The 15,687-nt window shown below is 51.4% G+C and overlaps 2 protein-coding genes across 8 annotated transcripts in view; both read left to right on the forward strand.

The window, feature by feature from the left end:
• Nucleotides 1-223: 223 nt before the first annotated feature.
• Nucleotides 224-9,756, forward strand: LOC122381780 (actin-like protein 6B). Its single transcript, XM_043366402.1, has 9 exons — nucleotides 224-301; nucleotides 4,350-4,435; nucleotides 4,743-4,979; nucleotides 5,186-5,322; nucleotides 6,497-6,886; nucleotides 7,196-7,309; nucleotides 7,951-8,088; nucleotides 8,460-8,555; nucleotides 8,887-9,756. Exons 2-9 carry the CDS (start codon nucleotides 4,411-4,413, stop codon nucleotides 9,052-9,054), a joined length of 1,305 nt encoding a protein of 434 aa, XP_043222337.1. The 5' UTR covers nucleotides 224-301; nucleotides 4,350-4,410; the 3' UTR covers nucleotides 9,055-9,756.
• A 4,623-nt stretch (nucleotides 9,757-14,379) lies between these two features.
• Nucleotides 14,380-15,687, forward strand: part of LOC122381781 (A disintegrin and metalloproteinase with thrombospondin motifs 20-like) — an 87,948-nt gene continuing 86,640 nt past the window's right edge. For 3 of the 7 annotated variants that reach the window (XR_006256578.1, XR_006256580.1, XR_006256579.1), the window contains exon 1: nucleotides 14,380-14,558. Coding sequence is in view for 4 of the 7 variants with exons in the window: in XM_043366406.1 (XP_043222341.1) it covers nucleotides 14,459-14,558 (100 nt within the window). In the remaining 3 variants the exon portion in view is untranslated. The remainder of the gene's footprint in view (nucleotides 14,559-15,687) is intronic. The other 4 variants (XM_043366403.1, XM_043366407.1, XM_043366406.1 and 1 more) reach the window with 3 other exon arrangements.

Genomic DNA, 15,687 nt, shown 5'->3' on the forward strand with positions numbered 1-15,687 from the left:
TAGTGATGTGAGTACTTGTAATTTTACAGCTTTTCTGACAGGTACTTTGTTCAGTTTTATTCTCAAAATATTCTTGTCGCGTGATTTATTTATATTTAATAAGTGTATTTGATTTGCTGAAAGCCATTCAATTCTATCTTCGCATTTCCGTTTTTGTCACCAGTATTTCATTTTAAAAGAAAACGTTGTACTCAAGTCATCAAATTCTCTATTTTGCCACTCTCTATTACATCTAGCGCCCGCCTGCGCTACTTTTGCCGCAACCGGTGTTTCACTTCAATACCAGTGCCTGGAAGGGAAGGTATGAATGAATTTTGTCGTATTTAGTGTTACAACTTAATATAATGTCAAATGATATACAGTGAAATTATTTTAATTTGTCAAACATCTCTTATTCGTTTCATTTCATGATTTTTATCCATTGTTTTGCCGCAGCCCGCAACTGCTTGATAAATTAAAATAGGTACCTTCAAATGACAATTTAAATTCATGTGTGGGCTTGTGGTGATTGTCCTTGCATTTTTGGTCAACGCTCCCTGTACTGAACAAAGCACTGGTCCGTCTGCAGTCTGTACTTAGAGTACTGTTATCAGATATGGGGCCCGTTCAATGCTGCGGACAGGCGACGGGTCGAGAGGGTACAATGTATAGCGACCCGCCTTGTCCCTAAACTTCTACACCTTCCGTATGAGGAAAGGTTGAGAGAACTGAACCTTTCGTCCCTGCAATACTGGCGTTGTCGCGGCAATGTGATCTCGACATACAACATTATTCACAGTCGCTGCGACTTGAACAAGGAGGACTTCTTCATGCCTGTACTCACAATGTGTACTCGTGGCCACAGACTGAAGATTGCCAAAAAGCCTGCAACCAGTCGGGTCAGGCGCCAGCACCTTTCAGCCCAGGTAGTGACCAATTGGAACGGTCTCCCTGAAGATGTCTACGCACCTTCAGTCAACAGCTACAAAAACCGGCTTGACAAGCCCTGGAGAGAACTCCAGTACCAAACAAACCAATAGACCAAGTTTGTTGACACTTCCCGAGCTCGATCAGAAGGGGCTACCAGGCAATCCTCGTGCTTCTTCCGATCCCATTAATCAGGTACCTATCAGGTATTTATGCAGGGCTATAGTTGTACAAAGTAATAGGACAAAATAATCCTGAGATTGCATCTTCTCGAGAAGCTGAAGTGGTATGATGATGGGGGCAAGCTTCTCAAATCTCACCTGGATACGGGCCTTCATAGTTGGCCGTCACCAATGGGTGCTAATCCGGGGATGCAGCTCTGAGTGGGCACCTGACCACCTGTCTCTAGTGGTATCCCTCAAGGCTCAGTTTTGGTTCCAACGGTCTTCACAATATTTATCAATGGTATGCCACTGGAGGTCTCAACTCTCAAGCCAGACTGGAAAAAAATGCATGTTATGCCAAATATTACCGGCGTAGTGGCGGGATTGTGGTAAAAATTCCAGCGCACGTCCGGCGTAACTTAGCTTGCGCCGAATGCCACGCGGTGTTTCACAGACACTGCCAGCCGGGCAGCGCCCTACCAGCACACATGGCAATTTGGGCTTCCATGGAAACATCTTGGAAACATCAACAACCCCATAGCTCCAACACTACCACAAGTATGTCAGCTCGCTGGATGCGCTGGCAGTGGCTGGCAGCATGGTTGTGAAACACCGCCCAGTGCATGGCGGCGGCTGAATTTTCGGCACAGGGTGGTCGCATAATTCGTTGGTGAATGATGTTCACCGAATTTAGTCGGCACGCTGGTCAGTCTAGCAGCAGATTCGCCCTGAGGGCAGCACTGGAGAGGTTTCGGGACGAGACGTCCCCGCTCCGGTCGTCGCGTGTTTGAATTGGCGAGCCGCCCTGAGTCTACTCGGCGGAGGAGCGGCCGCCCAGGCCAGGCCTCAACCCTCGGGGTGGAGATAGGTATGGAGGACCCTTTTGAACAGACTTGTGCCGGCCTTTGAACATTGCTGAGCGTCGTTAAGTAATACTGCAGTGGGTTCGTGCCCACTGCGGTATCGAGGGGAATGAGATCCCAGACGACCTGGCGAAGCAAGCGGCCGCCCTGCCCTCAAACGCCCGCTCGCTGACCAGGGTGGTTCATTGTGCGGCCTCGTATCAGTGGCGCGACAGCTGGCCCGAGTCACTACTCAAGCCACTCCTCGGGAGCACGCCGCCGCTCCCTATCCCCGGAAAGGACCGAGAGGATGTCGTTTCGGTGCGCCAGATGAGGGCGGGCCATTGGGGCCGCTCGCTCCAGTACGTGCACCAAATCGACTGTCTCCACTCCGCGGCGTGCCAGCAGTGCCCAGACAAGCGGTGCCCCGCGGCGCTCTACGCTATGTGCTGAGAAGAGGCTGATGTGCGGGAGCACGTGCTGCTCTTCTGACCGGCCCTCGCTGGCTCCCGCCAGCCTCGAACACACCGCTCCGCCGATTTGTGTGGCCCCGAAACTTCCGGCTCCAGCCTTGTTTCACGGCACGACGCTACAGTGCCCTAAGCGTATTGAGGCATTGGGTTCCCGTGAAAATAAGACTTATTCGGACGCTCAAACATGGGAGGGCGTCCAAGGTCCCGGAATGCTCTGTCTGGTTGATATAGCCTTGATCGGTAGATGCGTACATGTGCTTTATATAAAAGTGGCTTAATTTTGGCACAAATAGGCACCCAATTTTCGGCGCGAATCATGCAGAAATTTCAGCACAAATTCGCATGCGCCGAATTTCGGCGCAAGAAGGTCTCACGGACGTCCGGCGTAGTGTATGGACGTTTTCCAGTCGGTCTCAAGCTGCGTGAAGATGTTCGCGGACGACACCAAGCTATATAAGCCACTCACACATCCATCCGACCGTGGTGCTGGTCCTCAGAGTGATCTGGACGCTCTGGCACGATGGTCCTCTGCCGTTCAACGTAGCCAAGTGTAAGGGGATGCACATGGGCTTAAAAGGAACCCTGCACACGAGTATAGGCTGGACGGGACGCCCATCGCCGTAGTAGATGAAGAAAGGGATCTGGGGATCATAATCGACTCGGAGCTGAAGTTCCATTCGCAAACGTTGGCGGCCGTCTCAAAAGCCTCGCAGCTGCTCGCCGTCATCAAGAGATCTTTCGCTCACATCGACGACCCTACAATTGCTCTACAAGGCTCTTGTCTGCCCGTTCTGGAGTGTGGGAACGCAGTATGGGGACCGTTCAGCAAAGGAGACCAGAAATGCTTGGAAAAGGTCCAGAGACGCGCCACGCGAATGGTGTGATCCATTGAGCACCTTCTCTACCCCGTGCGTCCGGAGCGTCTCCGACTGCCGTCGCCGTTCTACCGCCGCCACAGGGGAGACATGCTGACTACTAGCTGTTCCAAGGTGGAAGCGATGTGCTGCCAACCACCTTCTTCACCCAGAACGAGACTGAGCTGACGAGCGAGAGGACACGGATGGAAAGTGCTCAGACCCCGAGCTGTGACACTCGCTCGACGAAGCAGCTTCAGTGTCCGCATCGTCAGCGACTGGAACGCTCTACCTGCTGAAGTTGTGTCTGCCGAAACGCTCTCGACATGCAAGGCACGACTTGACCGTCACTGGACCCACCTAATGTATGTCATGCCACAACCTTAGGAGTCCTGTATCTCACTGCAGCGTGCAATACGTGTGCAATACTACTAACTACTATTAATTTCGTTATCAAAACAGCAACTCCTGATGAAGTTCATGTTGCTTTGGCACTTGGTACACAAAACTTGTGATGGGATAGTGAGAGCAATGTGCAACCTCAACCTGGTGAAGGCAGTCAAATAAGATGGACTGACTGGCTTCGCAGGGAATGCTTGGATCTGACATCCAAATCCCACAATTATTATGCCTAGAATGCCAAAACTGATGGTAAGGCCGTAGCGGCCCTGGGTGACAAACTCTGCTTAGGTTCTGGGTCTGCCATTTTTTTTCATGACGCTGTGTCAAGCATTCAAGTGAAAAGTAAGATCTTGGGATGCGCAAGAAATTTTTCAAGTCATCTCAAGTTAGGTGCAAAACATCTCAAACATGAACTCTAGTGGTGATGTACACTCAAACATTAACTCTAATGGTGATGTACAATTTTCAGGGTATGCTTGATGCCTGCGCTGAGCATGGAATCAATTCTTTCAATGCCTGCTTCCAAGTTGACAAAAAATCTCTCCTAGATCGTACTGTATAAAGACTGGAGCATATGCTGATGTCAGGGTGGCATAGGATAGTTATAATGGGCTTCAGCTCACTGTCTTCAACTCATCATTCTCATAGACATAGTCCATACTATCATATGTCAGAGTTGCCTTACATTATGCACAACCTCTTTTTCAGAAAATAATTTGCATCTCCTCACTGGGGTGGAGATTCACATTGGTATACTTCAACATACAAAATGAGTGGGGGAGTCTATGGAGGAGGTATGTAATGTAGCTCATTTATTTTTAGAATAATTGTCATTTTATGGAGCTTTTTTAGTTTTATTGATGAACTATGTTGGCTTTAGCCTGTTATCAATATTTTTTTCCTTGTTCTGCTAGGGAGGCATTCAAAACATTGCACATCAGTGTTACAAGACGATTTAACACAGACTTCTAACAGTCAGCTGGCATGCCACAAGCATCCTGTTCAATATCAGTGACAGTGCAGTCTCATGTTATCCTGACGAGCCTACCACCCACCGCCGTAAGTTGCGATGCCGGTGCTCACTCCTCTGACGCTTCTCAGACGAGGTGGGCGCGCTGGTGTTCGACCTGGGCCACTACTCGCTGCGCGCCGGGTATGCTGGTGAGGAGGCGCCCAAGTCGGAGATCCCGGCCACGGTCGGCGTGCTCGAGGAGGCCACGGCCGCCGCGCAGATCGGCACGCCCATGGAGGTGGACTCGGCGGCGGCCAATAAGGACGCAGCCGCGCCCAAACGGAAGTACTACATCGACACCAACGCGCTACATGTGCCCAAAAAAGGTGAGACGGTCGTACCAAGACTCGACTTCGAGTATCGTGGGAAGTAGGAAGTTAAGAACCTAGTTAATGTACCCGTATGTCAAGCTCGCTGGTCATCTCGAACGATGGTTCATGGCTTAGATATTTTTGCTGTCTTTTGTGTACCTCGTATATTTTTTCGCCCGATGATATTTAGCTACAAATATTTAGTTCACGCGTGCCCACAGACGTGGAGGCCGTCAGTTACATGAAGGACGGCATGATCGACGACTGGGACCTGTTTGAGAACGTGCTCAGTTACGCCTACTCGCAGTGCATCAAGTCCGACTCGGAGCTCCATCCAGTCCTCATGTCGGAGGCGCCGGTAGGTGGGACTGATCCGAGACGGACGGATTACTTTGAATTTATGCAATTGACCTTGGTTAAATGGCTTTGTGATTTTTTTTTTTTTTTGGTGATTTAAGTTGTCACAATCTTAGTTGCTTGATATTGTAACGAATATTGCTGGAGGCAGGGATGCGGAGCCGGTGCCGGAGTCGGAGCCGGAGCCGCCGGAGCCGGCATATTTTGCCCGGAGCCGGAGCCGGAGCCGGAGCCGTGAAACAATATAGCCCGGAGCCGGAGCCGGAGCCGGAGCCGCCAAAAAAGGGGGCGACTCCGGCTCCTTTTTATTTTTTGAAGAGGAAAAAAATAATTGACCTAGTTCGGTTTGACAGTACAAGGCAGTAAAACATATGGTAAGTACGTCATGGGCCATCAAGTGAATGAAAAAAGCCGAATATCCCCAGTATCCCACAGTACGCAATCAACTTCCTGTCTGTTCCTCCCCCTCCCCCCCCACGTCTACTGCATCCCCAGAACATGAGGACCGGTCATCAGGTGACGGCCATTGTTTTGAAGCCAGTGCAGTGGACTGCGACTCCTAGCACCGTCTCTTCCCCCCTCACCCCCCCCCCCAATGCAGCCGAGACGGGTGTCAGCTTTCGATGGTTCAGTGAACTCCGATTCGCGGCGACTGCGTTTCCAATGCCATCGCTTCCTAGTCCTTTGTTCTGCCAGTTCTCTCCGAGGTGCGTTTGCGCGGGGACGCGGTGAGCCGGTCATGGCAAAGAGTAACGCGTATAACCAATCCAATTTTTCTTCCACCCGTATTTAATTGATTGCATAGGGAATGTACTGAGTCGGAGCCGGAGCCGCCGGAGCCGGAGGCGCCGGAGCCGGACTATTTTACTCGGAGCCGGAGCCGGAGCCGGAGCCGTCTGAAAGTTCCACGGCTCCGCATCCCTGGCTGGAGGTTTTCTGGCTTAATCGTGATTTGTTGCAGCAGTGTTTCAGTGGGCTGTCGTGAGATGTCCCCACTATCTCCATTCTCCACTCCTTATCACCCCTCACTGACTGCCTTAGCTTTGTTCAACATCGCTCTGCCAACAGAGCACTGAAACCCGTGACGGCATTCCCCGCCCCAAGCGCATGGTGTGTAACTGTCGGCTGTCATCCCCTGCCGCCTGTCTGACCCTCCCCTGCTCTCTCCCTCACAGTGGAACCACCGCGGGCGGCGGGAGAAGCTCACAGAGCTCATGTTCGAAAAGTACAACGTGCCGGCCTTCTTCCTGGTCAAGAACGCCGTGCTGGCCGCGTTCGCCAACGGCCGCTCCACGGCTCTGGTCCTGGACAGCGGCGCCACACACACCTCGGCCGTCCCCGTGCACGACGGCTACGTCCTCACACAGGGTATCGTCAAGAGCCCGCTGGGCGGAGATTTTCTAACGGCTCAGTGCCGTCAGTTTTTCGCACAGAATGACATCGAGGTGATCCCGCCGTACATGATCGGCGGGAAGGAGGCGGTGAAGGACTATGAGAAGGCCAAGTGGACGCGGCGTCCCAACCTGCCCGAGGTCACCAAGTCGTGGCATGACTACATGGTCAACGTGAGTGGGGCAATGGACGAGGATAAGTGGCGGGTGACTGAAGATCTAGGACACGAGCGTTGCAGTATTTGGTTGGAAAGACATTTTTTCACAGTATCGATGTATCTCAGATTGGCATGTTGATTACCTTCTTACTAAATTTTATCATTATCTACTCGCTTACGTTTGATATTTTTTATTAAGCTGCCTTGTTTTTTCTGTTCTCACTTTTCTCAAACAGTAATAGGTGGATGCCTCTTTAGTTTCCAACTCCTGAAAATGCCTATATTGTACCGAGTCTAACACCTTTCTGTCTCGTCTCACCCGCAGGAGGTGGTCCAGGATTTCCAGCAGTCGATCTTGCAGTGTGTTGACGAGTACAGTGAGGAGACCATCTCTCAGATGCCTTCTGTTCCCTACGAGTTCCCCAACGGATACCATCAGGTAACGTCTGGCCAGGGGACCGAGAGGGCTACGTCGCTCGACTTTATACTAGCTCTGCTTGTAAGAATTCAACGTGTTTTAGCGTAACTATATTTATAAGAAGTATAGTGTAATGAATGTATGCTCCCTCTAATCTCCATTCTGCTAAACTCGGCCTGATAACTTCCCAGTACTTCGCCCAACGTTGTCCGAGAGGTTATGTGGGCGGCTGCTAAGTCTACATTTATGGGGTGTTGTGAATTGGGAGGTAGGTACTTCAAATGGCACCCTTCTGTGGCGGTAGCATTGTGATTTTGATAGGTTGTACCTTTGCAACGTTGTTTACCTCGCTTCGTGTCTGGCATTAACTCAGCTGTCAATTGTAAGTGATTTCATGTTGCATGACCACTGACTAGCTGCCTGTCAGTTATGTTGCATGCACAATGTAAATGCAAATAGCAACTACCTCATGACATCATAATTTAAACCCTCCAGCCTCAATCGCTGACGTGCCGTGAAGGACCCGGTCTGAGGCGTGGGTGCACCTTCTGTGGGCTGTGCCACCGTCCGTCCGCCCAGTGCCACCGACATGCCACCCTCTGACTAGCTCTGACATCACTCTGACATCACCTCTGACGTCATATGTCCGTGTCGGCCGGCAGGACTTTGGCTCGGAGCGGTTCAAGATCCCCGAGTGTCTGTTCGACCCGAGTAACATCAAGGGCGTGGGCTCGACGATGCTGGGAATGGGCAACGTGGCGCACAACGCGGTCAGCATGTGCGACGCCGACCTGAGGCCGGTGAGTGTGAGCCCGTCGGGAGATTGCAGCTGAGGGGCTGGGACGGCTACTGAGGGAGACCTGGGGAGTTTGAGTGACTGTACATAGGTGGCGGATGCTGTCAGTTTTTGATTTCTAGAAAGTAATGACTTGTTGTACATTACAATATAGTACTGTCTCATTTTTACCGCCAGTCAGCCGATCGTTCGGCTTGTCTTCCTTTTTTTATTTTGACAGTTTTTTATAAGCCAGCCTGTAACTCCAGTCGGTTTCTCGCCCCTTCCTCCTCGTGTTCTTACTCTTTTGTTGGAATTTTCCATGTGACGACTCTCCTCGTCTACGCCCTTCTTCTGTATCCTTCCACATGCTGATACGTTCCGTCTCGTCTCCAGAACCTGTACGGAAACGTGGTGGTGACGGGCGGCAACACGCTGCTGCAAGGCGTCCCCGAGAGACTCAACAGGGACCTCTCGCGCAAAACGCCGCCGGTGAGTCGCACAGCAGCGGGTTCCTACTCCGGAACTGAGACAGGGGACCGTTCAAAGAGACTTGGTTGAATTGTATTCCTCCTGTTTTAATTGGTTTTGTGATACGACTTCTTTTCCGAGGCATAGATATAACGGGGCGGTGTTTTTAGTTTGTTTGCCGTATCGCATGGACTATCTGAAACAAGCATTTCTGTGATGATTCAAACGAAAATAGTTATTTCATGTTTGCCCCTCATCAGTGGCAGTCTGTCTCAAATCTCAGCATGTCATCAACTCTGTAATACAGCTCCCAGTTTTGTAGTACTGACTTGTGTCCGGTCCGTTTCCGCAGAACATGCGTCTGAAGCTGATCAGCGCGCAGGGCAGCTCGGAGCGCCGGTTCGGCGCCTGGATCGGAGGATCCATCCTAGGGTCGCTCGGATCCTTCCAGCAAATGTGGATCTCGAAACAGGAGTACGAGGAGGGCGGCCGAAGCCAGGTGGATCGCAAGTGCCCCTGAGTGGCGGACATCAGCTGCAGCTCACGGGATCGCACATGGTTAGACCATTTGGGGGTGGCATGTGACTCAAATTGGCGTCACTTGAGACTGCCCGAATCGATGGGCTCTCGCGTTCTTTCGGTCCTTTTCGATGGCGCTGCCTGTGAGGAAGACGATCTCTCATCTCAGCCCTCATGAAAAAGCATGCGAAGACTGGCAATGGAAGCGCGGAGCGCAGTGCGCGGTGAGGTTTTGACCCTGAATGGACCGATAACTCAGTGCAGAATGTGGGATAAGTTCGAGCCTAGTGGATAGAAGGCTAATGGGGGAAGGGGACAGGTGTATCGAACAGGCCGGCGAACGGAACAGCGGTTATGGGTCAATGTTAGCTACCCCAGCTATTTGGAGCTTCGCAATCCGGAGTTTCTGCGACTAGATTTCAGCGTTGTGTGTGAAACGCTGTAACATAGGCTTGTCCTGGACATATTCAGCCCAGGCATGTGGAATTCTTACCGCTCAGCGCCAAGTTTTTTTCTTTTTGTCGCTCTGACTGGAGAAAGTTACATAATTCATGCGTTCCAGTGTGGGGTCTGAGGCTTTTTGAAGCCTTATATTTTGCATTCTCATCTGCATCACTTTTTCAATCATCTTGTCAGCGTCATTGTCGTAGTTTTGTCACTGAACCGTGCAGCAGGTAACTGTAAATGCACTATCTGCAAGGCGTGGCGTTTCTTTATCATGAATGCGTGAGCTATGCGGCCGCCGGCCAGCTCCAAGATGAGTTGGAGAAGATGGCGCTACGTTCGCGGCGCGGGCGCCGTCAAACAGATCCGATGGATGGTTTTTTGAAGCATGAGTGTTACTTGTACTTGTCAGGCATACTTACTTGTGATACTTGTCAGGCATATTTTCCATCACAGGGGTACCACATGTACTTCACATGTACTTCGCTGCAAAAGAAAGCGTTTTCTTAGGAAATGTTAGGTTTAGAGAAGATGGCGACCTTTATAGATTAACAGCTCTTTTACGAGAATCAGGCACGAGTGCCTATTACAACCCTCTATCTAATTTTCCTCGCCGCATGCAAATACTTCAGAAATCACAACATCGGCAAACAAACAGAGGCAGCGACGGCCGAGTCATGGATGATTTTTCTTGAGCTGAGAATACCATAAATCAGGAGATTTTCAGGGATGAGATAATCATCCATGGCCGAGTCTTTGGGCCCGACACATGCGCCTCTGAACGCTTCCCGTCCAGACACGATGTTCTGGCGCGAACTCAATGGTCCGACGCTGCTGTCGCCTGTCTGACCGAGACAGACCTGCACTTTATCAATGGCAGATGATATGTCATGGCACGTGCACTGTGCAGAGTGGCCTTAAAATCAGGTCACAGCATGGGTTGCCAGACTTGTTCCATGTGACAGGTGCAGTTCCTTGTGTCCGAGGACGTACTATGTTACCAAATTACCTTTTTGTTAGTTTTAAAATATAATATTTTCAGAGGTTTAAATAGTTCCAGCTTGTTTCGGAAATAAGACGTCACGAAGAAATTGTAGAGATGGCAGGTGTCATTGTCAGAATATAGCATGCGTCAGATATTCAAGACCGGATACTTAGCGCATATTTGGTAGCTGTGAGCCTGTATGATGAACTGTAATTGAACATCCGTGACGGCTAGCTCCGCGGGGTCCTTCTCATCAGAGTGCTCGCTCGGTCAGAGTTCGGTCCCGCGTTTTAGGGCGGGCCGGAACAGCTGAGGTCCGGGCCCGACCTCTGCCGCCGGCTGATGGTTATCGGCACTCAGGCGCCGCTCGCCCGCCGGCCAATGCCACTTTATTCACACCGGCACCCGACGCCAATTCCGTCATTCGTTTTTTATATGATTTTCTTCATGAGATGCTCTTGAGATACCTACCACCCTCGCTTCTAGGTAGCTTCATAAACTCTTCTTTTTGCCACGTAATTTGACAGCGCACACGTTAAGTCATAAATCGCGTTTTTATTACGGAGTCCTTATTCCACTTCAAAGGTATCCTAGCGCTCTACAACTTGAAATGACTGTCCTCACAGGTAACTTATTATCAATTTAGCGATAATAAATCTGGAAGCCGCTGTGCAGGAATATCCGAGCAAGTTCGCCCGTCCAGCCTCGTGCGGCTTACTCTCACTGTGGGAGCGTGAATCAGCATTTGGCTCGCGTGCGCTGCGATTAGGCTGAAATTAGCACCATGGGCCAAATCGGACACAAATGCTGGTGAGCTGTCGACACAGCGGCAGCTGGAGTGACGGCACGAGACGCGTCAGCCGACTGTGAGGTCACCCGCCTCTGTGGTCTCCATAGTCCATGTCCATGGCCGGATCAACCGTATCACCTGCCGGCAGTGAGCTGTTAGACGTTATAAACGAGATGATTTGATTCGAATCGTGTCAAAAGGAGACACAGAGCAAGCATAGTACATGGCTCTACTCGAAGTCTGCTTCAACCAGGGTTCTGCTGAACCTGCAGCTATTTTAGGGAAACACTCTGAGTCTGTGTCTGGCATGTTTGATTTTTAATTTCCGCTATCTGTCGTATCTCTTATTGCTCTTATTGTGCTCTCTGGCTGGTGTACAAGTCTGGAATCTGCCCGCCAACTCTCCCATTAGCCGTGAGCTACGCCAACATTTGCGTGCATGACGATACAGAGTGCGACTCACCAGGACAGTCAGCGCCAAGCTCCAGAAAATTCACTATGAACAATGGTACTCGGCTGTCCTGAATTGGCCTTGACCCACAGCTGAGTTAAAACCTGGCAGTCACAGGGCTCTGGTTTAATGTCCCTCACTTTATCTCCCTCCTAACTCTAGCGTAATAATTGTCTTCTCTTGTCATATAATTAGCATTCAGCGCCTAATAACAGAAGCCAGACAAGAGCCCATACAACCATCCTGAGGGACCTATTTCTATCAAACAAGAGTTACAGGTATGTAGCTTACATGCATAGCAAGATATTTCATAGGCAAGGAATCCAAACGCCGCATTGCAGCCTACTCTGCACCACTCTGCCCCTGCCCTCGGGCGTGTTGACCTCTGACCCCGCCAGACGGCCAGACGGAATTCCGCTGTCTTGTCGTCACCCTCTCCCCGACCCCCACGAGACCCATCGCCTGGTTGGGCGCCTCGGCGGGGGCCGGGGCTCGGGCCAAAACAGAGGAGTCTGCTCGGTGGTCTGTTCAGAGGAGTCTTGTCCAACCCCAACCGAAGTTTACCCGAGGGCTGGAACGACATGTCTGCTGACTTAGGCGGCAAAGTCAATTACTGCGTAATGTAGTAATTGCCGCAGTGGGTATTGGACGTGCCCAAATTGAACGGTTCATGCTAGAACGCACCTGGTCTCATTTTTTTTTTTGTATACGGGGCATTACACGGCTAACAGGTAGTAGGTATGAGCCAGTTTTCGGAAGCCGGCTTCACTTCGACCGGCACAAAAATAGCGCGACTATTTAGATGATGAAGCGATGCTTCTGAAATGGAGCGGCTCACCGCAGAAGCAACATTTCCAGAAGAATTAATTGCGAGCTGCAAAAATTGCGTGTAATTATGCCACTTGTTCGGGGCTAACGACAGAAAATGTGCCGAGCTAATGACTGATAGCCATACTGTCGGGTACCGCCGGCTGTCATAAAGCTATATTTGCACGGCGGCTGCGGGCGCAGGGTGGTAACTGCTGCCCAGTGTACCCACTCATTGCTCAGTCTTCCCTTGGCGGCTCCCGTAAACGACTCCGTGTGGGCCGGGCAGTCGGCATATGAATGGTGGTGACGTAAACATTGCGGCGGGTTCATGCAACAGTTTTCCGATGGTGGTCTGTGAATGTCGCCGTCCATGGCGCTGGTTTTGTTCATAATATCCCCGTTTTGCTGCTCGTCTGATGAGCAGGGTAGTACTGTTGGTATTGGTAGTAAGGAGGAAATTGGATGACCCGAATGCCACAAATGACAACAAATTGACCAGTGACCCCACGGGTGTCATTGGCTCACCCACGTCTCACTCTCACCTACGCCTGAGATTAGATCAGCTTAGGCCATGAAAGGTCACATTCAGTTTGTCGACCAGAACTTTGGATCGATGCATGTAAAAACTGTGAAATAATCTCAAATGTGTTCTATTCAACGCTGCGAATCAGTGAACTGATATGCTGTGCAACATGACCTTCTCGGCTAGGCCATGACTGATCTTGTTTGTATCCTTGTGTTGAATTTTAAAGCCGACATTTCAAGTGAAATTATAATTCATTCGACGCGCCCTGACGAGGGAAATGCTATGCGGATAAAATCAATGCCGTAAAAGCTTTATGTCAATTGTCAATAGCTGTTGCAGGACAAAATATTTTTCCATAAAACGGAGCTATCCAATGTCTTCTTCGCGCTGTTCCAGCCTAATTAGATCAAAATCTTGAATATATCAATCTATGAACCAATATGTCCATTGTCCAAGCAATCAAAATCGTGAAAATTTGACCTTATATGACCTCGGGTACTCTGATCACGTGCCCTGAAAATGATAAGAGAATTACTCCTTGAATTTTGACGTTCTTTCAAACGGTGCTTACTGCGTTTTGCCTCGTGGCCCAGGGACCGAGTTAGAAGGGGGTGTGTAGCTCATCTAATGGTTTATCGGAAGTGGGAAGTGACAGTACTTTTCCTTGGTAAATGGTAAGTCCTCGACATAACACCACGACCCACGTTGACAAACCCTTGACAAAGCTGTGTGTAACGGGTTCAGTCTGCGTCGGCCGCCGTCGCCACCTAGGATGCAGGTCGGTTCCCGCCGCCGCTGCTGCACTGTCGCGACCCGACAGGCGGAGGTTTACGGTCATCCCAGGAGACGCACCACCCTCCAGACGGCCAGGCGGCCGCCGTCGGGTCGTGCCAAGACGGGGGGGGGGGATAGAGGGGGAGGGGGGAGGGTGCCAGACAGTGACGGCAGCGACCCCGTCTGCCATTCTAAAACCCGCTCTCTCCTTTCCAAGGATTTAAGTTTTATCCGTAATATTCCCCTTTGTCACTCAGTTTCAGTTCTACCGTTTTATCTTATTCATCTCTCACCTCTAGCCGTTTCATCGAAACTTTCAGTCAACTCACTATCAAATGTATGTACCACTATTGCAGCGACTTTTTTACTGTCGCTGACCTGCACTGCTGTGTCTTTCCGTGGCCTTCCTAATACCATCTACATCCGACCCTTCCCACCCCTCCTCTCCAGCCGAAGCTGACGGTCCGACCCCGCCCTGACCCGGCGGGTCGGCGGCTGATCGTCGGGCTCCTCCGGGCCGGCCGGGCGGCGGGTCAGGTGGCGGTGCTGCCCGGTGCAGTCGGCAGTAGCGCCTGGTGGCCGGTGCGGAGCGGCGGGCCGCTCTCGGAGACACCACCGAGCGAGGATGGTCGGTGACGGCGCCGGCGCGCGGGCGCTGCTCGTGGCCTCTGCCATGCTGCTGAGCCTCACCGGCCGGCCCACCGACGGATGTCAACGGCAAACCGGTGAGTGGCCTCGGCTCAGGCCAGGTCACCGGGGATCCGGGGCTAGGTGGGGTGGGTTGGTGATTGTCGACCGGGTATAATGTGGCATTGCGTCATGAGTTCTTTGGTAAGTGCAAATTATTTTGCATGAACAGAATGTCCTCACAATCAAGACTGGGTGAAAAGCTCTCTTCGCGTGGCGGGCGCAACTTAAACATGAATACGTGATGCATCGTCGTTGTTAGCAACCCTTATGCAATAACATTCATCGGCCGACCACCTCGAAGCTAAAATGCTTCAGCAATGCCCACCTCCAGGTGCCCGTGCATCTGCTTGGTCACATGTTCTCGTTGGGTTTAGGATATGCATTGCCCCGAACATGTCCACAATCCCTTGGCTTCTGATAAGCTTCCAACCGATTACGAATGTAGTTCTTATACGGTGCTTGTTCCGCTTTCTGTTCCTTGAAGTCCAATCACTCCGCTCCATCAATCCCTAACGCGTAAAATTTCCATTTCCCTCGTCGAATCGCCACGAGGACTTGCGCGTCACTCCAACACTCCTCGTGTCAGAGCTGAGCCGCTGTGGTGTCCGGCGCGGAGCACCGGTGCCCATCGCCCTGTGCGGTCGGCGTAATTGATGGCTCCAGCCCAGCTGTGCAAACCAGCCGGCGGGCTCCGCCAAATACGGCGGAGACGGGCGGCTGCCGGGGCGCCGCGGCCGATGACGCCCGGCCTCTGCCGACCTACCGCGGGCGGCGACACGGCGCTGGGTTACCGGGATATCACTCTGTTGGGCCGAGGTTCGATGAGGCTACGAGGTGAATTCGGCGGCCGCGGGGGCTCACGCGTGACGATGAATGTGCGACAGTCATTTCTGGGCTCGGTGACAGTCTGGGTCGGATGTAGGCGGACGCTCCTGTCTGGGACAGGCAGCGGTCTCCAGGACGCCGCTGGAATTAAATGTTGCAGTCACGTCGTGACAAAGCTTTCTTTGGTTCAGCCTTGTGCTTGGCCTTGACAAAATGTATGTATTCAAATATCGTCTCGATTGCTCGCCAGTTTTAATTTCTTTGTCTTTCCCGTCACGTATGCCGGAAGGTTTAAGTCACCTTTCGGCATGCATTGAATATCGTCCACATCTTGTTTCT

This window comes from Amphibalanus amphitrite, unplaced genomic scaffold (genome assembly GCF_019059575.1).
Source record: "Amphibalanus amphitrite isolate SeventyFive unplaced genomic scaffold, NRLGWU_Aamphi_draft 000127F_arrow, whole genome shotgun sequence".
Lineage (NCBI taxonomy): Eukaryota > Metazoa > Arthropoda > Thecostraca > Balanomorpha > Balanidae > Amphibalanus > Amphibalanus amphitrite.